Below are 22076 nucleotides of genomic sequence, written 5' to 3'. Positions count from 1 at the left end.
CCAGAACAACAACAACAACAATTAGTAGACTGGATGAAGTTGGCCACTGCAAGAGTTTAAGGATTTAGGAACTAGAACAGTCTTGGAGTTATCAAGGGCAAAGAGACAATTAATGGGGGGGTGTGTCTATATTTGACAAAGAGATGTAGGTGTCATAAATGTGAACTATGGTGACCTGAGTGCATCTATGCTGGCAGAAAACTGACTAGATCAAAATAATGACATATAGAGGCAAAGTGAATCAAGGAGCACTTGGGATTTTGCCTGCAGCCCCTTGTAGCCACCTCTGTAGGCTGTACTTAGATCATCTCCCTCTCTGTTGTTTTTACCTTTTCCCCTTTGAGACTTGCTCAGGCTCAGATGTTTTCTGAGCTTGGAGAGACATGCTTAACATTTTCTTTCTATCATCTTGTAACATTGTTTAGCATCTTCCATAACGAAAGTTTCCAAGAGAAGCTGAATCACTGAATGTACTGTTATTATTTGTTTCTGTTTGTTTCATTTACCCCTGTGAATATTTTTAATATTCAAAACAAAATCTGTTTTGATTCTTCACTGTACAGACACATGTCTGAGATACTTCTTTCAGTCGCTCCTCTAGGAGTAGGTGTTCACAGCTGCCTTCATATTTTCGTATTGTCATGAGAAACTGGCAGCCCTCAGATCTAAGAAGCAATTGGCATAAAGAAAACTGTTTCCCACATAAGAAATAGTCAGAAAAGAGAAGCTGAACACTAATGATGGCAGAATATGAATACATTCCCCATACTGTGCTCTTCAATATCAAGACTGACGAGTTCACCTACCCAAACATATTATTAAAAGGTAATATCGAACTTTTCAATGTTCTGGCAATGTCTCCCACTTCAGGAATGGGACCAATTAATATTAAGTCTTGTGAAAGGAAAGACTTCGTGCCCTCATTAAAATGACAAAAACCTTTACTTCAGAGAGTGGGAAATACATTTTGTGGAGAATTCCCTACCCTGCCAGCTTTATAGGTGATCATTACCCCCCCCCCCTTTTTTTTTGCTTAGTGACAGGTATAAACTGAGATTATTATCTGACCTTGCTTGCCTTCAGCTATCTGTCAGTGCTCATCAGCCCGACCTTTCCCCGAGTCAGGACACGAGCGCTCTGTCTTCCTCATTTTCTCAGAGAGAAAATATTTTCACATTCAAACTAGAGATTATCCCTCTAAGTGCTCTCCTGGATCTGCCCTTTCTTAGGCTGAGCCTCTCCATGTGATATGTACAACATGGACATAATCACTGGCCTGTAGTACAGGGAGAAACAAAAGGGAGGAAAATTAAATGTTACTCTTTTTTTTTTTTTTGAGCCATATAGATCACCAAGTGACATTCGAACCAAAGTAGAAACAAACAACTATCCACGCGTAGGAATCGTGCTTTGCAGAAAAACCTGTACTCTATGCAGCCCAACTCCGGCTTGATAGTGTCCTTGAAACAAACCAAATATTAGATTCTCTGTTTGACAGATGGTTAACGTCCCTTTTCCTAAACCATTTTCTTCACACACTAATCACTTATATCATCTTCCTTTGGTACTGTGAATGCCTAATGAAAAAAATATCCCAGCCACTGTGAGATGGGAAGGGTAGATAATATTTAGAGGTCTGGGAATGCAAGTCTCTATGTAATGCCTTTCCCTTCAAAGACATAAAATCCGTATGGATACAGAAGTAATTAAAATTGGTTCTAGAAACCACACACAAAATGAATGTGCTATGAAAAGGGTCTCTTATAATTGATAAACTGAAATGTGAGATGTAAAACTACCATATGAAGATAATTACATGAGCATTCATTGAAAACAAATGTGGACCCAAAGAAATGCTTCCTATTAAGTGCCGCTACTTTAGGTAGATGCTCTAACCATAGTAGCCTAATAACTTTAGGAACACTCTTAGGTTCAAGACATTTAATTTAACTTAGTTCTTCCTAAAGGCTGATTCCTTTTAGGAATGAGGTATGTCTTAGCTTGAGGATAGAGTTCTCTTTGAAATCCAGACATGGTCGTCTATGCTTGTAATCTCAGCACTTGATAAGAAGAACAGGAGAAACAAGAGTTCAAGTTCATAGTTGGCTACAAAGTGTGTTCAAAGCCAGCCTGGACTTCATGAGACTCTGTTGAAAAACAAAATTCTTTCTATAAATAACTCATCTTTGTAACCCATATTCCTTATGAGACTGAGTCTTTTTTTAAATATTTTTATTACATATTTTCCTCAAGTACATTTCCAATGCTATCCCAAAAGTCCCCCATACCCTCCCCCCCCCCACTTCCCTACCCACCCATTCCCATTTTTTTTGGCCCTGGCGTTCCCCTGTACTGGGGCATATACAGTTTGCGTGTCCAATGGGCCTCTCTTTCCAGTGATGGCCAACTAGGCCATCTTTTGATACATATGCAGCTAGAGTCAAGAGCTCCCGGGTACTGGTTAGTTCATAATGTTGTTCCACCTATAGCGTTGCAGATCCCTTTAGCTCCTTGGGTATTTTCTCTAGCTCCTCCATTGGGAGCCCTGTGATCCATCCAATAGCTGACTGTGAGCATCCACTTCTGTGTTTGCTAGGCCCCGGCATAGTCTCACAAGAGACAGCTACATCTGGGTCCTTTCAATAAAATCTTGCTAGTGTATGCAATGGTGTCAGCGTTTGGATGCTGATTATGGGGTGGATCCCTGGATATGGCAGTCTCTAGATGGTCCATCCTTTCGTCTCAGCTCCAAACTTTGAGACTGAGTCTTTGAATCCTTCATGAACCTCTTCTTCTGTTGCTTTTAAGGGGGTAGAGGGTGCTTCTCCATCAAGGTTTGAAGGTTTTGGTTCATCATAGCAAAGAAGGATTGCAGCTTTCTTTTTCCCTTTTGACTCCATGTGTGCAGCCAATCTACTGGGTGATGCTATTTCCACTAAGAACAGAAAGGAGGGATGTGACCGAAATGAACAATTCCAGCAGGACAGACATTAAATCCTGCCATTTGCAGCCCACCTGGTCACTCTCCTCGGCTGGCTCTGCTCCTTATCTGTAGTTTTCCTAAATGAACACTCCTTGTTCCTGCTATCTCAGACAGCCTGAAGTCCCCCTTGATCTTCACCTTCTCTCTCAGAGCTTCAAACATCGCCTTTCCAGGGGCTGCCTGCAGCAGCCATGACTGACACCTATTCCCTGGCCTCCAAAGCTTTCCTTTGAAATATGGATTCTCCTACCATTTATTAGGATAGATCATTTTAATTATTTGAATTCATTATTTTTCTTTTACTTTCTACCCAGCAAAAATCAACCCCCATAGATAGCTGAGAAAATAGAAATATTGTCTAGTTGCCTTTTAACCCATTTACACACTTAGTGTATAGTTTTGTAATTTGGAGCCAACTTGCTATCTTTATTTCTGTATTTCATGTTCTGTTGGCATTTTGGAAGAGGTGGAGTGAGAGGATAGCTAAGTAGTGAAGCTCTAGCCTAACATGTACATGGCCCTAACACCATGAAAAAGCAAAGTGTTTCCTTTGATGTAGTGGAGAAACAATAGAGATTAATGGAATCACCTATTTTTACCATAGTCAGGGGCTGAAATACAGAGAATACTCAATAAATTTTGGTTGGATCAATGAAAGTCCTCTGAATAAATATTTGGAAATAGGCTTTATAATGTTGACCTTGAAAATATGTACAAACTCATAAATAATGAAATTTAACATGGATTTCTCCATATGTCATCATTTTGATTAATCAATTTTCTTTTAAAAGATTTTTTTTTGTTTCATGGTAAAAGGGAGAAGGAAATAAAGACTCCTCATATAATGCTTGTCTACAGAGGACGTCTCCTGCACCACCCGCCCTCAGCCTCTCTCACCTTAATGGCATATTTATCTCAATCAGTGAACCTAATTGGCACATCATCACTAGAAGTCCATAGCTTATAGTAGGGCTCCTCTGGTGTGAGTATTACATGCTATATTCTGTAGGTATTATCACATGTATAATGGCATGTCTCCTCCATGGTGGTAGCATACAAAACAGTTTTGCTGCCTTAAAGTTTGTGCTCTGCCCAGTTTTTGCTTGTCCCTGGTGGCTTTTGGCAGCTATGGATCATATTGCTGTCTCTATGGTGTTTCCTTTTCCAGAATGTCACATAATGGGAATCAGCTAGTGTGGAGCATTTTCAGACTGGCTTCTTTTACTTAGTATCATACCTTTGTTTCTTTTGTGACTTTTCTTGATTTGAGGATTCATTTCTTTTTACCACTGAATGACAATGCACTGCCTGAATATATCACAACTTATTTCTTCATTAAACCAGTAAAGGAAATCTTTGGTGCTTCCAAATATGGAGAATTATGAGTAAATGGGAATATAAATATGCAAACATAGGATTGGGAAGGGGCATTTAGAAAACACAAAGAAGCACAACTGCTCAACTTTATGACATACACACACATATATGTAATTTTGTAAGAAACTGCCAACTGTTAGCAAAGGAATATTTAACTCATTTAATTTATTCTTTCTAGTTTCCTAAGGTAGCACATTTCTTCCTTCCTTCCTTCCTTCCTTTCTTTCTTTCTTTCTTTCTTTCTTTCTTTCTTTCTTTCTTTCTTTTTTTTTTTCTTTTTCAAGGCAGGGTTTCTTTGTGTAGTCCTGGCTGTCCTGGAACTCACTCTGTAGACCAGGCTGGCCTCGAACTTAGAAATCCACCTGCCTCTGCCTCCTGAGTGCTAGGATTAAAGGTGTGCACCACCATGCCCAGCTTCAATCTTCATTTCTAACATAAGCACTTCTCCCTACAAACTTTCTTTTAAGCACTACTTTGCCACACCCACAGATTTATAGAAAATGTTTCTTTTTTATTTAGTTTGCAGCACTGAAATTTCTTTGACTCGTGAATTGTTAAATCTCCGTAGCTATGTGCTCCTTTAATTACTAACAAAATAGTGTTATCTCATCTCTCTCCATCTCTTTGCTTTCTATGTATGCTTTACACTTAAAGTATATTTATTATGGTTCATATAATTGAGTCTTGGCATGGTTGGGGACATTAATTGTTGGTTGCTTCCTGTTGTTCTTGGTTTTATTTAAAAAAAAACAAAAACAAAAAACAAAAAGAGGTCTCATGATATAACCCTGGATGGCTCAAAACTTCTGTATCAGAGTAAGTGGCTTTAGTAAGTTGTGGGGTTAATGCTTTTGGCAACTGTACTCCAGCTACAGATGGCTTAAAGGCATAATATGCACATCATTCACTTTAGTTTACATTTATGACTATTCTATACTTTTTATTTATTTCATAGTATAGGGTTAAATAAGGTCAAGTACTGTGCTTGCTTTGTTAACTAAATACACAGAATGGACTGCTCATTCAAAATAAATTACCATGTATACCAGACTGGCCTCAAACTTGAAGCCATCCTCCTGCCGTGGCCTCGTGAGTCTTGAGAATATAGATATGGGCAATCATGCATAGTTGAGGGACTTTGTTGAGTCATGCTAGTGACAATCTCTGTCTTTTGAGTAGTATATTTAAAGCAATGCCATTTTAAATGCCTACCATATTTGCTGTGGTTTTCTTGGATCCTCCTTGTTCTCCCCTCCTAATTAGTCCTCCATTCTTTTTCTTCTTTTTATGGTTTTAATCAAGCATCGACTTTGATTTCTTCTCTTCCCTCCATATATCTCATTGTACTTGTTTCTAGCTGTTTTGGATCATGCAAGTATCATACAATAACAAAATATTTCCAATTCCTCTCTCATCCCATGCATCATTGCTGTCATTCATTTGATGTGTGCAAAGCATCCATAAATGTATGCATAGACATCACTGCCACTTGGCGCATTACACTCTAGATCATTTAATAAGAAAAAATAAAAGATGCTATTTTACCATCACTTACTCATCTTTTATATCTATTTCTTTGTGTAGATCTGAATTTCTGAACTATACAATTTTTCTTTGCTCTGAACAACCTTTTGACTATTACTGTCAGAATTCCCCCTCAGTTTTTATTTAGCCAAATAAATCTTTATTTATTCTTAGTCCCATTTGAACAGAATTTCACAGGGCACAAAATTCTACATTAGTGATATTTTTTTTCTTTGTTAAAATACTTCCCTCCCTTCTCTTGATTTGTGTAGTTCTGAGATATCGTATTTAATATTTTTATTTACTCCTTTATGGGTGAGGTAATGGTTTTCTTCTGGCCTACTTAATAAAGAACTATTTCTGTTTTGATTTGCTAAACTGTATATTTGAGGGCATTTATCTTCAATGCTCTGTGAGCTTCATGGATCTTTATGTAGTTTTGTGTATGGCACCGTTTGGGGAAATATTTAATCATTGTGGTTTCAAATGTTGCTTTTCTTTTTCTTGTGGCCTTCCCATTACTCATGCTCACACTTTCCGTGTTTGTACCAGGTTGTTAGATAGTCTATTATTTTTCTATGAGACATTTTTTCCCTGCTTTTTTGGGGCCTGAATGTTTATCTAGCCCAAAATCCATATGGTGAAACCTAGTTATCATTTAGCTAGTAGAGCTTTGGGATGGTGCTTAGTGCCCTTAGGAAAGAGACCCGAGAGAGCTGCCTTGCACTGTTCTGGTGGAAGAATGCAAAAGATAACCATTTGTGAACCTGAAAGTAGGCAATCACCCAACACTGAAGTGCTTTGATCTTGGATTGCCCAGCCTCCAAAACTGTAAAGTAATAAATTTTTATTGAGCATAAGCTGCCCAGTCTTCGGTGTCTTTTATACAATCCTACATGGACTAAAGCATATTTTCAGTTCCAGCACTTTATGTTCTTATATCCCCAGTCTCCAAGATTCTTTCCTCAGCCACATCCAGTCTAATGGCCTGCCAAAATTCTTCTGCCTGTTGGAGTGCTTTTTGTTACTAGTATTTCTTATTCTTCCTTAGCATTTCTAACTCTGCTTGTATTAACTATCTGTTCTTCAGTGCTGCCTATTTTCACAAGCATCCTTGCCATATCTAAGTTTTAATGTGTCTTTGTGTTCTCAAACTGCCCTTTGATATTTATTATTTCTTATAAATTTTTGTTAAATATCAGATACTACTATTCTGGAGATAATGAACTCTAGCAAATGGATCTTCATTTGTGTAGAGGAGAAGAAGAAATACATCCTTCAGTTCTATGATTAAGTCTTCTATCTTTTTTGAGACAGAATCTTATGTTCTAATCTCTCTGCCTCTACCTCATGGGTTGTGGGATTACAGCTATGTCACAGTAGCAGGCTTCTTTAGTGCTAATTAAGCACTCTAGCATCTGAAGTGCACCTCAGCCCAACTCTCAGGCTTTGATAACCCTGTGCCCATGGACAGCAACTTCACTGGTGAATCTCACATTTGTTCCCAGCTTTAGCTGGAGCAAGATGGCTAGAAGGGTCTAGTATAGTCATTCTAAGCCTTCCTAATGCTGTTATCCTTTAATAATATAGTTCCTCATGTTGTGGTGATCCCCAAAGATAAAATCATTTCATTGCTACTTTGTAAGTATAATCTTGCTACTCTTATGAATCGTAATGTAAGTATCTCATATACAAAATATCTGATATGTGGCCCCCAGAGGGTCCATGACCCATGACCCACAGGTTGAGAACCAGTGTTCTAGAGTTAAGCATCTCCCTTTCTTCAGTTTATTTATTCCCCTTTAAAACACCAAAAGTTTCTGATAAAATAGTTTCTCCCACCTTGGGGACAAGTCTTGTTAAGAACAGAATGTTCTCGTATTTCTTTTCTTTTCTTTTCTTTTCTTTTCTTTTTTTGCTTTATATATTTTATTATTAGATATTTTCTTTATATACATTTCAAATGCTATCCCTAAAGTTCACTATACCCTCCCTCCACCCTGCTACCCTACCTACCCACTCCCACTTCTTGGCCCTGGCATTCTTCTGTACTGGGGCATATAAAGTTTGCAAGACCAAGGGGCTTCTCTTCCCAATGATGGCCAACTAGGCCATCTTATGCTACATATGTAGCTAGAGACAGGAGCTCTGGGGGTACTGGTTAGTTCATATTGTTGTTCCACCTATAAGGTTGCATACCCCTTCAGCTCCTTGGGTACTTTCTCTACCTTCTCCATTGGGGGCCCTATGTTCCATCTTATAGATGACTGTGAGCATCCACTTCTGTATTTGCCAGGCACTGGCATAGCCTCATACCAAACAGCTAATATCAGAGTCCTTTCAGCAAGATCTTGCTAGCATATGCAATAGTGTCTGGGTTTGGTGGCTGATTATGGGATGGATCCCCCAGTGGGGTAGTCTCTGGATAGTCCATCCTTTTGTCTTAGCTCCAAACGTTGTCTCTGTAACTCCTTTCATGGGTATTTTGTTCCCTATTCTAAGGAGGAATAAAGTATCCACCCATTGGTCTTCCCTCTTCTTGATTTTCTTGTGTTTTGCAAATTGTATCTTGGGTATTCTATGTTTCTGGGCTAATATCCACATATCAGTGAGTGCATATCTAATGACTCCTTTTGTGATTGAGTTACTTCACTCAGGATGATATCCTCCAGATACATCCATTTATCCAAGAATTTCATAAATTCATTCTTTTTAATAGCTGAGTAGTACTCCACTGTGTAAATGTACCACATTTTCTGTATCCATTCCTCTGTTGAGGGGCATCTGGGTTCTTTCCAGCTTCTGGCTATTATAAATAAGGCTGCTATGAACATAGTGGAGCATGTGTTTTTATTACCAGTTGGAACTTCTTCTGGGTATATGCCCAGGAGAGGTATTGCTGGATCTTCTGGTAGTATTATGTCCAGTTTTCTGAGGAACCTCCAGACTGACTTCCAGAGTGGTTTGTACAATCTTGCAATCCCACCAACAATGGAGGAGTGTTCCTCTTCCTCCACATCCTCGCCAGCATATGTTCTTGTATTTCAATCTCCAAACCTGTTCCTTTCCCCCTGTGAAGCAGGAAGAGATTTTTCTCTGATATCCGCTGTTAGAACCTAAAGGGGAAAATAACCACTTTTAGGGTTGTTAATTCATACACTTCTCCATGCTCTGCCTCTAGTAGTTTAGTTTGTTTCTCTACCCTAGCACTGGTTCTCATGTGAGTTTCTGCTCATGGCTTTCTGGTTCTATAAGCTGTGATTCATTGTATTCATTGTCTCTAACTCTAGTTTAAGGAGTCATTTGCCTAATACCCTCAGTTCTCTAAAGATATTAAGAAATGTTTCTGGGCCAGGCTTGGTGGCCCCATGCATTTATTCACAGTGCTTGAGGGGCAGAGAAAGGTCACTACATTTTCAAGGCTGGCCAGTCTGGTCTACACTGGAAGCTCCAGGCTAGGCAAGGCTATAGGCCATCCTAGTCTACATAGGAAGTTACAGGCAAGCCAAGGCTATGAAGTGAGACCCTGTATCAAACAAACAAGCAAAGAAAAGGTTACTTTTTGTTTTTAGTTTGTTAAGCTTCATACTCACTGTTAAGATACAGTGGATATTTCTTCATATGCAGACAGAAGAAATGTTCTCTTAGTTCATGCGGTTACTTTTTTCTCTAATTTTAGCTCCTTTTAACAAAATGTTGGCGTATGTGGTTGTGTGTTAAGGTACTCCGTCCTCTATTTGGTCAGTGCAGTGCTTTCATCAAAGTAATAGATGCTACTTGCAAGGAGTTACACTTGGTATGCAGAGTATGAACCACACTGAAGACATTTGTGTATTGGAATCCTGTTTTATTTTGGAAAGCAAGACCTTCTGCATTTGTGTCCATCTATTTCTACCCTGAACAACTAAAATGGGCCTAAAGTTTTTCATCAAGCAGCTTTTGATACACATTGATTTAAAGTACCAAGTTTTCATAGCCCTCAGGTGTAGCATGAAAACATCTAGATAGAAGGTTTACCATTTTCCATCTTCTGTTGACTTAGCCTTAGTGTCACAGGCAGAAGCTCTGAAGGAGGAAAATGATAGCCTCCGCTGGCAGCTGGACGCATACCGGAATGAGGTAGAACTGCTCAAACAGGAACAAGGCAAAGCCCACAGGGAGGATGACCCAAACAAGGAACAGCAGCTGAAACTTCTGCAGCAAGCCCTACAAGGGATGCAACAGGTACGGACAGTTTGTTCTCCTGTGCTGTTTGCAAGAACAGCATCCGCTTTGTTTCCAAACAGGTGTGCTGAAGCCAAAAGATCAGAAGTTAGTTACTTCAGGCTATAGGTATTGCCTTTATTGTCTTTATGAAAAGTCTCAATTACTTGCATATGATAAAATGAGGACCAGTAAGTATATACTTGGTTAAAACAACAAAGTATAGTCTTTTAGAAAAAATAGCAAAGACTTCATTCTTGATTTTCATGGAAATGGAAACTATGTAGTAAGTACCAGGGTTTTATTGTAATACCAGTTTAGCTTTTATTTTATTTTATTTTATTTTATTATCACAGCTATGTATGTGACTTTACAAGCACAGAATTCCAAGTATAGAAGTTAAACTGCCGGGCTAGCGACATGACTCGATGATTAAGAGCATATATGCTCTTACAGAGGATTAGAGTTTGGTTCCCAACAGTCCCAGCAACCACCCTAACAAGCACCTATACCTCCAGCTTCATGGCATCTAATAGTCTCTTTTGGCCCCCATGGGTACTCACGCACATACAAACACACGTAATAAAAATAAAATGAGTGCTAAAGATTCATCTGAGTAAGAGGAGAAATAATTAAATCCAACGGAAATTGAATAACAGGTGGTCGGTATCTCAAATGTGATGTGGCCATCACCACAGTGAGCCTCCAATATAAAAGCTGTCAACACCTCCTTTCACTAGAGTGAAGGACTAGTGCTTCTAAGAAAGGATATGATCATATCCTGTCATCACAGTATACCGACCATCTTCCTTACATTTTAACGTGTGCAATGTGTTTCAACTCTGTGCTTTGAAATTATCTAGGGCAAACTAATTGCTGCTTGGAAATCATAAATGGTGAACAGGGAGTCTTCTGGCACTAGCAGCCTTGTGTTCTTACTGCTGCTACCATTGTCTTCCTGGGTGACAAATAATAGCACATTAATATGTCACCGTTCCTATTAGCAAAATGTGTGAAAATGCTTACCTTCCTTTACTTGTCACCACAGTTTAATTAGAATGCATAAATTATATCAGAGATCTTTCTACCAAAACAGTGTCCCTGTAGCTAGCCTTCAAAAGGCTTTGACAACATACATTGTACCTTGTTTGAGCTGATGATCTTTTGCAAGTCTGAAAATAAGACTTTGGAAACACCTTTATCCTTGTTTCTCTCTTCTTCCTGTGTTGTTTTTGAAACCATTACGCATACAAACAGTTGTGCCGCTTCCATGCATAGATCTGAGACTCCTAAAAATTAACCTTGGGAAAATAGTACTATAAAGAATGAGCAACATTTTCCCATTTTATCTCAAAAGATGTAGAATAAACATGTATTAAGACAAAGGAATGTCAGAGATACCTGGCCTGGTTTTAGATCTAACTCTGCTACTTCTTATCTGAATTAATGCATTTACTGCTAATATACTTAGCACAGTGCTTAGTAAATAAAAGGAAATTCAATAAGCAGTATTTGTTGCCCTTACTGATAATAAATTCAGTTCCTTGCCTTCTGATACAGAAATAAACATATGTGAAATTTGGATTAATAACTATCTTCCTACACAAACCAAAATTGGTATGGTAGACAACTTTACAAAGAAAATGTTTTTCAACAGTAAGTTCATGTCTCCTCAACAATCAAGATAGTTTGTACAGTATTCATCGCATAGCTGGGACAGAGCAGAAGCTAAGTGACTGTGTTTGTGGGTTTCTCTGGTCCTTTATAAAATATAAACAAATTCAGAAGAAATACATAAGAACCACATTTTTAAGTAGTAGAAAGTATCTTGATTTTCCCAAGATACTTTTTCTCTGTGTGGAAAAAGGTACTATTAGTAGAGGGGGAAGTGAGGCTGGTCCACTTGATAGCTAAACTCAACCAAAGGTGTGTGAAGTGTGAGCCTAAATGAGTAATGCCATGATCTGTGGTCTTTCCTGAAGCATCTGCTCAAAGTCCAAGAGGAATACAAAAAGAAAGAAGCTGAGCTTGACCGAATCAAAGACGACAATTTACAGGTAGAACAACTGTTGGAAAATTTTCATGAAAAGGTACAAGTCCTATATCAATCTTTTCCTTTTTATCCCTTCCCCCTTCCTCTCTCAGTGATAGTAAAAAGGCCCTAGAAGTTTTTGCAACAGAAGTCAATGTGAAATACTGCTAGTTGGGAATTAAAGTCCCTCTCTGGGCCAGGCATAGTGGTGCACATTTTTAATCCCAGCACTTAGGAGGCAGAGACAGTCAGATCTCTGAGTTCAAAACCCCGTTTTTGAGAACCCCCTCGTCTCAAAACAAAACAAAACAAAACAGCATCCTCTCTGTGGTAAGTCTTGTATCAAGAGGTCTGTTTTTAAGTATGAGAACTTTATCATTTCTAAAGTTTCTGGTTTATATACTTTTCAGTGAATAAAATGCCGTTCCAGTTATCACATTCCTCTGTCTTTGCCACTGAAGGAAATCATACTGCATACTTCTTCACCGCCTCATCTCCTCACTCCAATAACAACAGAGAAAGCCCATGTGTTCTGGTTTGCTCCCTATTGCTGTGAGAAACACTGTGCCCAAAAGGAACTTGGAGAAGGGTTTATTTCCCTTTGCAGCTTACAAGCTCAGGAGTTCTGACTGCAGCAGAGACCATAGAGAAATGTTACTGGCTGGCTCCTCATAGCACACTCGGGTTGCTTTTTACACCAGGACCATCTGCTCAAAAGGTGGCATCACCCACAGTGGGCTGGGCCTCTCCCGTCAATCATTATTAATCAGGAGAAGATGCCCTACAGATTTTCCTACAGGGCAATCTGATAGAGTCCATACCTTACCTGAAATTCTGTCATCCCAGATGAGCACACCTTTAACTGAACACTTCATTAAAGCAGGAATGCAGCTAGAACACTGACAGTTCCTTACACCCACCCTATCAGGTCAGAGTAACAGCCAATACCAACCCCAAGTCAGGCATGGTGATACACACTTGAATCCCAAAGCTTAGGAAATTGAAACAGGAACATCACGACTTCAATGTCACCCTCAGCTACGTAGCAAGTTAGGTGTCAGCCTGGGGTACATGAGACCCTGTCTCAAACAAACAAATAGCCAACACCAAAATAGGGGGGGGCCTTGTGGAGAAACAAGGAGACATGGTTTTTCTAAAGCCAGATGATAGTAACAAAGAAGAGAAGGTGAAACTTAATGAAGGGAGAGCCTGCTGCAAAAAGAACACAGTGAAGACACCTGGGCCAGCCTGTTTAGCTTTTGCATGGGTCTGTGGATCACAACAGAGGAGTGTCTTTTTGATGTGTAAAATCTCCTGCTGTCTCTGTCATACCTCTCCAGTCTCACAGGCCTCAATATTCAGCTGAAGTCATCCTCTAGGGAAAAAAAAAAACACACACACACAAAATCTTATTGAGCAGAACTTGCTGCTGTGTGAAGAGGTAATGTAGGAGCTTGAACCAAGAGTTCGCCCTCGGCAACGGTACAGTTCTGCAAGAGCTGCTGTTGATCTTCCTTGCTCAACTCAGAGACAGAACAGATGCAGGCCCTGGGTGTGTTTACCAGTGTGGGATGTGCCCCAGAGAGCCATTAGGAACTGGCAACCTTGGTGTAGTTGAAACAAATGATTGAAAATGTTTTCTTTCAGAGGCCATTTGCAATATGCTTTTAATTCTTCTACCTCATAAAATAAACTCACTTTCCACTTTTGCGGGTGCTATTAAAGAAACGAGCACAATCCCAGAGAAATTCATTTATCAAGCATTTAATTGAAAAGTGCCAAACCTGCTATACTATCAGGACTTTCCTCATGCTATCGGAGTTTCTAAATTGTCCCAGAGCTGCAACATAGCTGTTTCTCTTCCTGAATAAAATACACCATGTCTCCAGAAGATCCTGGCTAGACCAGGGGCCGCGCTGCTGAGAGCAGCTTACCATCGCTCTTTACATTGCCATGACAATTGACTTCAGCACATTTGTAGTAGAGGCTGCTTCCTGCTTTGTGAAAAGTTTTGTTTAAAGAAACAAGTCAAATGGCACAGAAGAAATGTGTCATATTGTGTCATATTGTGCTCAATGACAAGTGTTTCTCATCTGAGAGGGAATATGCCACAGAATATGCTAAGGAGGACCAGAGAGCCATCTGATGATCAGAAAACCCCGTGAGTCAGAATTTTTCCTGTTATTTCAAGCAAAGCTTCTTTTAGAAGAATTCATGACAGATCATTACAAACTGATTGTCTCCACGAAGCTGATTTGTGACTAAATATTTCAGCCTGACACAATTAGGTTAGGAAGCAAGGGACCATGGCTATCACATTAGACTACAAAAATAATTTCACGTTGAAAGGCAAGCAGTAAGGTTCAGTTTGCTTGGTTTTTGCTTTTGTTTTGGGTTTCTTAACAGTAAGCCACCACATGAGCTGATGACAGTGTTTTGAAGTATAGCAGTATCACTTATGTCTATCTTGCTGGGGGAAAGAACTACCTCCTTGAACGTGCTAGTGGAGTTCAAGGAAATACACATCTAATATCACTTCTAATTTGCTTAATGCCAGCCATGATGAATTTGAAATTGGGTTCAGTTGAGTCACAGTTCCATCCTAGATGAATAAGACTTCTCAGAAAATCTGACTATCTTAAATCAAACTCAATTTGTTAAATGCCCACACTTAAGAAATGCCTTACTGGATCATTTAAGGTTGTAAGGGAGTTGAAGCAGATGAGAAGCCCCTGCCTTAGAAACGAACCAGTGCTTTAAATCAGATGTGCCAGAAAACAGCATGTCTTTCGGCGTAGACCATTCACTTCAGTCCAAGCTGGTATCTAGGAAGCTTTGAAGACACCTTTAAAGAACACAGAAGTGGCCCCCCTTCCCCAGGCCTTGTGGGAGGGAAGAAGTGCCAGAGCATCAGAAGCCAGCATGACCTGCCCATGCCTGCCCACGCCTGCCCATGCCTGCCCATGCCTACCCACCCCTGCCCACGCCCGCCCACGCCCGCCCACGCCTGCTGAGCCCTCCCCAGCACTTTGTTTTAAAAGAAAAGACAGAAGCAGTGGGACTGATGCAGGAATTTCTTTTACTCCTTCCTCTGAAAGCTTTTACTTCATCTAAACAATGCAGAAAGGTGTTTTCCCCTGGCACCTAAAGACAGAAAGAGCCACAAACAGTGCCTGCTGGGCATAAAATTCACCTGAGTATCTCATAAAACCAAACTGCTACACTCAGAAAAAGCCTCAACAACAAAGATGGCAACTGACAGGCAGTTGATATCTTTATTCATGGTCAGAAGGATTTTAACTGATCTTTAACTTAACAGAGAAGAGAAACGAGAAACGGAGTCTCTAGTCTAGAGATAAATGTTCTAATTTCTAGTTCAAAAGCCAGCATTGATACCTGAGTAGAATGGATGTACATTCTCTACTCAGATGTGGGACTTCCCGTGAGCAGAATGTGGATCTAATGTTGAGAGAGACAGAGGGGGAGGGAGGAAGATGAGAATATGAATCAACATACTCATGCATTCATATGAATGCATATAACCTGAGATGAAATGTTACCACCCCATTTCCATTATCCAACAATGCAAATATAGCAAACCTACCCAATTTATCTTTTCTTTGCTTACCTCACCTGTATGATAGAGATAATATGTGTTTAGCAATACCTAATATGTAATACACAATGGCGTGGAGTTTGCTTCCCACGATTACTTATATATAGCCTAAGAATACAGCCAGAGAAACATAACTGGTTAAGATAAATGTCTACATCCTTGTGCATTTTGACACCATATAAAGATGGTTTGGCTCTGATGGCAATGGTACTTCCTGCCAAGCCTGAAAACAAAAGTTTAGTTCTCAGGAACCACATGGTAGAAGGAGCGAATCAATACAGAAAGTTGTCCTTTGATCTCCACAAGTATAGCATGGTGTGTGTGGGCATGTACACACACACACACACACACACACACACACACACACACCAAATAAATGTTTTTAAAGGGTACTTTGGATTATCTGTGGTGTTTTTAGAATTTGTATTTTCAGCAACCCAGACTGGACTATGTTGTTTTAATGGTACTGTGTTGCTTTTGTGGACCTATTGCTGGGCACAGTGAAGTCCACCTGTTGTTACTAGGCAACATAATTAGACCTTACCTTTCATCTTTTAATCAAAGTTATATGTTGTACAATTAATTGAAATCAACTCTTTGGACAAATAGGGTTAACTGACCCAGGAAGCCTTTTATTCCAGCAGGAAAACTGTGGTTCTAGACTGTGTGCATCAAGCCAAGAAGGTGAGCAACCTCTTGAGAAGACCGCAGTCAGCAATCCTGTCAAATCTGAACGTGAGGCACTGCTAGTGGGTAAGCAAACCAACACACACACACACACACACACACACACACAACCCATAAGGTACAGAACATGTCTGGCAAGCATGTATGAAGTATGACAGTACAAGAGTTTTAAACATGAGAAGAAAGATCAAGGAAAAAATTTCCATTAAAACTTCTAAGAAGAGCCAGGCAGCATGCCTTTGATCCCAGCACTTGGGAGGCAGAGGCAGGAGGATTTCTGAGTTGGAGGCCAGCCTGGTCTACAAAATGAGTTCCAGGACAGCCAGGGCTACACAGAGAAACCCTGTCTCAAAAAAAACAAAAAAAAAAACAAAAAAAACAAAAACAAAAAAAAACAAAACAACAACAACAACAACAACAAAAACTTTTAAGAGCTCCAAACCACTTCTGGTTCCTTGTAGCCACTGTCATCCCAAGTGTGCTGTAGTCAGTATTATACTGAGAGTGGGTCAAGTACAGAAGCACATTGTGTGCTTTTAATTGCTCTATAAGGAGAGAGGAGTCCTTGCCCATTCATTCAGAGGGCTAGTCCAGACACTGGTGAGAAAGGCTTTCTCAGATGAGCCTCAGTAGCGAGTGTCTGCTCTTCTGATGCAGATGAAGGGGTATTTGTCTCTACTTCTCAGCACAACACATGCTCTTTGCAATACTACTTTTCCAAGTCTCCAACACCAAGTAAGTATCTGATAGCTTTATTAAATTCCACTCTGATGTAACTTCAGTTGAAGTTACATTCCACAGGTTTAAAGACAACATCTCTGATTTTGGCTCAGTCTCTGAGCACCCCAAGGGTCCAGGTTAGTTGACTCTGATGGTCTTCCTGTGGAGTTCCTATCTCCTTTGGCCTCCCCCTCATATGTAGCAGATATTCTGCATGATCTTCATGTGGGTCTCAAACAAATGGAGCAGTATCTGTCTCCAAAGCTAGTGCCTGTCCATGGGATATGTTCTTCTAGCTAGACTACCTTGTCTAACCTCGGTGGGAGAGGATACACCTAGCCCCACAGAGACTTGAAGTAACAGGGTGGGGATAGGTGGAATACCGGGGAAAACCTCACCTGGTCAAAGAAGAAGGGGAGAGGAGATGGGGGAAGGACTGTGGGAGGGGGTGACCAGGAGTAGGGCAGTGAGCCAGATGATAAATAATTAAATAAATAAATAAACAAACAAACAAATGAGTCTCAAAAATCAGCCCTCACTTTAGATGCCAGACTCATACGTCAGATCCCCAAATGTTTGGTCAACATTCCCTTATGAAAAAAAAATGCTTATTTGGGTAGACAGTGTTAGAGTTTCAGTCCATGTTTGGTTGGCACAATCGGAACTTCGGGGCCTACACCAAGGCACCACATCAGAATGGCAACATGTGGCAGCATCATTTACCTCATGACCAGGATAAATGACAGACAAGAGAGAGGGGGCTGATAACCTGCTGTGTTTTCAAAAAGCATGCGTTCATGTCCACCAAGCCTTACATCTTCAAAGTTCTACTACCTCCACATAGTGCCACAGGATGGGAACTTAGGCTTTATCACAAGAACCTTTGGGTATCACTCCACATGCACACTATAACAGTAAGTCACCCACACTCTGTCCTGTCTTGCTAAAAGTCAGGAAATTCCCAGTACCCCACTCACCAGATTCTCAAACTTGTTAGCGCAATTCCCAGAGCTCCAAGAAGTAGTGAACTATTGCCAGAATATTGTAGAGCAGCAGTTCTTCAACCTATGGGTTGGGACTCATTTCAGGGCTCCAAAAAACCTTTCAAGGGGGTCACCTAAGACAATCTGAAAATATAAGTATTTACATAAGATTCATAACAGCAAAATTATAGTTATTAAAGTACTGTTATGGTTGGGGGTCAGTTCAACATGAGGAACTATATTAAAGGGCCACAGCATTAGGGGAGAACCCTGCTGTAGAGGGTGAAATGCAGGACTGGGGAGATGGAAGAGATACATAGGGCAAGAAAGGAAGAAAAAAGGAGTCAAGCCTCTATGCCATGTATGGCCTTGCTCTGCTCCCTTCCCAGCATGTTTCTGTGTTCACCAACTGGAAATCTCTCTGAATGCTGTCATGTCTTTATGGAGGTTTCATTGTGTCAGTGTGGTTTGAAGGTAGAGAGCCCTCCATGCTCTTAATCACATCTTAGTCTTACTGTTGTGTTGGCCAATCCTTGTGGAAGGGGGTGGCCAGGAGTGGGGCAGTGAGCCAGATGTTAAGTGAATAAGTAAAATAGATAGATAGATAGATAGATACATACATACATACATACATACATACATACATACATAGATGAACAAATGAATAAGTAAGATAGATAGATAGATAGATAGATAGATAGATAGATAGATAGATAGATAGATAGATAAACAGATGAATTAGATAGATAGATAGATAGATAGATAGATAGATAGATGAACAAATGAATAAGTAAGATAGACAGACAGAGAGACAGACAGACAGACAGACAGACGGACGGACGGACGGACAGACAGACAGACAGACAGACAGACAGATAGATAGATAGATAGATAGATAGATAGATAGATAAGTGAATAAATGAATTAGATAGATAGATAGATAGATACATAGATAGATACATAGATAGATACATAGATAAGTGAATAAGATAGATAGATAGATAGATAGATAGATAGATAGATAGATAGATAGATAGATAGAGATGAATAAATGAATAAGTAAGATAGAGAGATAGAGAGAGATAGATGATAGAGATAGATAAGTGAATAAGATAGATAGATAGATAGATAGATAGATAGATAGATAGATAGATAGATAGACAGACATGTGATTCAATGTTTTAAAATTATAATCTATGCAAAAATCTAAATCTAAAAGGTTTTAGGATCTCTGTACCAAGAACTGGGACAAAGATTTTATTTTGTCATTATATCACATTGACAAATGACTCAGGAAACTGTCAATAACTTGTTAGACACTTGTATGCTAGGATACTATAAATGCTAGAATTGTTCTCACTATCTAGAAAATTCAAAATTGCACAGTTAAAGAATTGGACAACCATAGCTTCCAATCTTAATGCCACTAATGCTGAGATTCAGTTCCTCCCTGTGCAAACTGGAGAAGCGGTTACTTGTATTACAAGTATTAACATGGTAATTCTCCCATGCAGGACTTTAGTCAGCTCTCAGTACAATTACAGTACTAGTCACAGATACTTGTTGGCTTTATGTTCCATTTGGGAGCTAATGGAGAATCAAGGTTCCGATTATTTGGTCCTTTAACAAGGATTGGTTAATCCAAGCTTCCTTCTAGGAAGCCGAACCACAAGGTAACTCTATCCCACAATCCAAAGCCTTCCATGCTGACTGGCTTCTGCATATTTGGGAGGTATATCTCTCTTCTTGGGGAGTGGGTATTATACTCAGATATAACACTTTGATATGTCCATATGATGCACAGGGGGATCTGCCATTGAGACTTCTAACAGATTCCAACAACTTTTTAACATTTTTCTACTCAGAATTTTTAACAAATTGTCATGGTGACGGAATTATTGGGGAGAGAAGGAAGTCTCTGCAAATGGATAGCCCGAGACAATAAAATATATCCTTCAATGACTAGCTCGTGTTTTGCTTTTTAAAGACCTTAGTCTTTAGCTGGTGGAGAAATCGCCTTTCTAACCTAAGTTCTTTGAATGTGAACCCACAAAAACTGATTAGTGTTTTTAAACCTCTGAACTTATTTCTTAGCATTTGATACTTTTCCTTAGCTATGACATTTAGACTTTCTTTGAATATGGACTTTTTTTTCTTCAGAACTGAAGTTTTTCAACTCAAATCAGAGCTTAGAAATTCAATTTACTTGGTCATTTAAGAATAAAGAAATGATAAAAGTAATAGTATCCCTTTTGAATGGATTTTGTGACTCACCCTCTGTTCCTCCTAGGTTCTCCCAGCCCACCCTTTGCCATCTAATATTTGGAAGGTTTTCATAAAAAGTAATTGAATTTCAAGCTATAATTTCAGCTTGTACTATTCTTTGCCAGCCTCTGAAAGGACAGAAAACTTGTACTTTCTAAACCAAATCAGCGTCCACTTATATTTCCTGGTAGTTTTTAAGAAGTTCAGTTCTAGAAGATCTGATTTAAAAGATAGATAAATTCACAAGCATGGAAAAAATAAATCGTACAGTTTTTGAACATTTTTTCTACTTGTTGCCAATTAAGTATTAGAACAATTAATGTGACATCCATAAGAATTAGGACAGTGGTTGCAACTGACCCCAGAATTAGACTGAGTGGTAATTCCCCAGGCATTCCTGAAAGCTAGAAATTGCTTTAAGAACTCTGTTCTAGGAACACATTTGGGGCTCTCAAGACACAATGGCAGTGACCAGTCATGCCCGTGTAAAGGAAAATTTTGAATTTTCTGTATAGGTCAATTCACAAAATAAAGCCCCAATACGGTACAAGTGGGTCTCCACCTTTCTAATGCTGCATGCAACCTTTACTACAGATCCTCATGTTGCAGGGACCCCCCAACATTAACATTATTGTTGCTGCTATATCATAAATGCAATTTTGCTACTGTTATAAATCACAATGTAAATATCTGATTGCAGGATGTGTGACCCCTGTGAAAGGGTCATTTGCCTCCCCAAGTGGGTCACAACCCACCGGATGGATTTTGTGGCTCACCCTTGTTCTTCCTAGGTTCTCCCAGCCAACTGCACTAGGTTAATAAGTATGTGGTGTATTTTTCTCATAGACAGTCTTAATTCCTAAGAACATGAAGGCTAATTTAATGATTGCCAAAACACACATCAAAATCTAAATTCATCTTAAGATTCTAGGATTCAAATTGTTGTCAGTGGTGACAAATGATGGGAGTGACCTCACATGCCGGCTTCACTCTGGGTGACATTGTAGAGTGAAAGGCACTCTGAAGTGGTGAGAGCCACTAAGTTCATATACCTGCTCTACCAGTTGTCAGCTGACACTTATGTCTTGGTGTTCTCATCTGTAAAATGGGGGTTGATAGTGCCTATGCCATGGGGTTGTTAAAAAAGATTAAATGAATAAAATATATGCAAACTTAAAATACTGATGAGTTTACAGATAGTGTGCATATGCACTTTTGTCTGTATGAGTTCACTCACTATCTGTAGATCTCAAGACATTGCATGCTGCCATGTGACCTCTGGGACATTATCTCCACAGGGATCATCTCCACATTCCTTCACGTCCACCCATTTGGAGCCAGCATTGAATACATCTGTTCCTACTTGAATCGTCTCGATAATAAGGTATGTGTGGAACTCAAATTGGGATGAGAGGATGAAGGGGTTTTTTTCTGTGTAGGTGACCTTACTCTCTTCAGGCATTAGCAAGCCATATTACTCGTGGCTCTAAGCAAGTGCCCCTTACTTCCAGTCTCTGTGATTTAATGTATGACCTCCCTCTTAGAAATAGTATGACTGTCTGTCCTAGCTTTCCTAAAACTGAACAGTTTCCTGAGACTTGACATATTTGGTAGTAAAACTAAGTAAATCCCATGAAAACTAGAAATAACTGGCTAGCCTACTTCTTAGAAGATTCTGACTTACTT

At 39.6% G+C, this 22076-nt stretch overlaps 1 protein-coding gene across 31 annotated transcripts in view; it reads left to right on the top strand.

Annotated features, from left to right (window-relative positions):
- The window catches only part of Enox2 (ecto-NOX disulfide-thiol exchanger 2), a 278537-nt gene that overhangs the window by 252973 nt on the left and 3488 nt on the right, over positions 1-22076 (top strand). For 19 of the 31 annotated variants that reach the window (NM_145951.5, NM_001271448.1, NM_001271451.1 and 16 more), the window contains 4 exons: positions 9927-10108; positions 12070-12177; positions 16377-16488; positions 21689-21774. In NM_145951.5, coding sequence (NP_666063.1) covers positions 9927-10108; positions 12070-12177; positions 16377-16488; positions 21689-21774 — 488 coding nt within the window. The remainder of the gene's footprint in view (positions 1-9926; positions 10109-12069; positions 12178-16376; positions 16489-21688; positions 21775-22076) is intronic. The other 12 variants (XM_017318449.2, XM_017318452.2, XM_017318451.2 and 9 more) reach the window with 3 other exon arrangements.

Source organism: Mus musculus, chromosome X (genome assembly GCF_000001635.26).
Source record: "Mus musculus strain C57BL/6J chromosome X, GRCm38.p6 C57BL/6J".
NCBI lineage: Eukaryota > Metazoa > Chordata > Mammalia > Rodentia > Muridae > Mus > Mus musculus.
The sequence above is the reverse complement of the archived record's forward strand: the minus strand, read 5'-3'. Positions and strand labels throughout refer to the sequence as shown.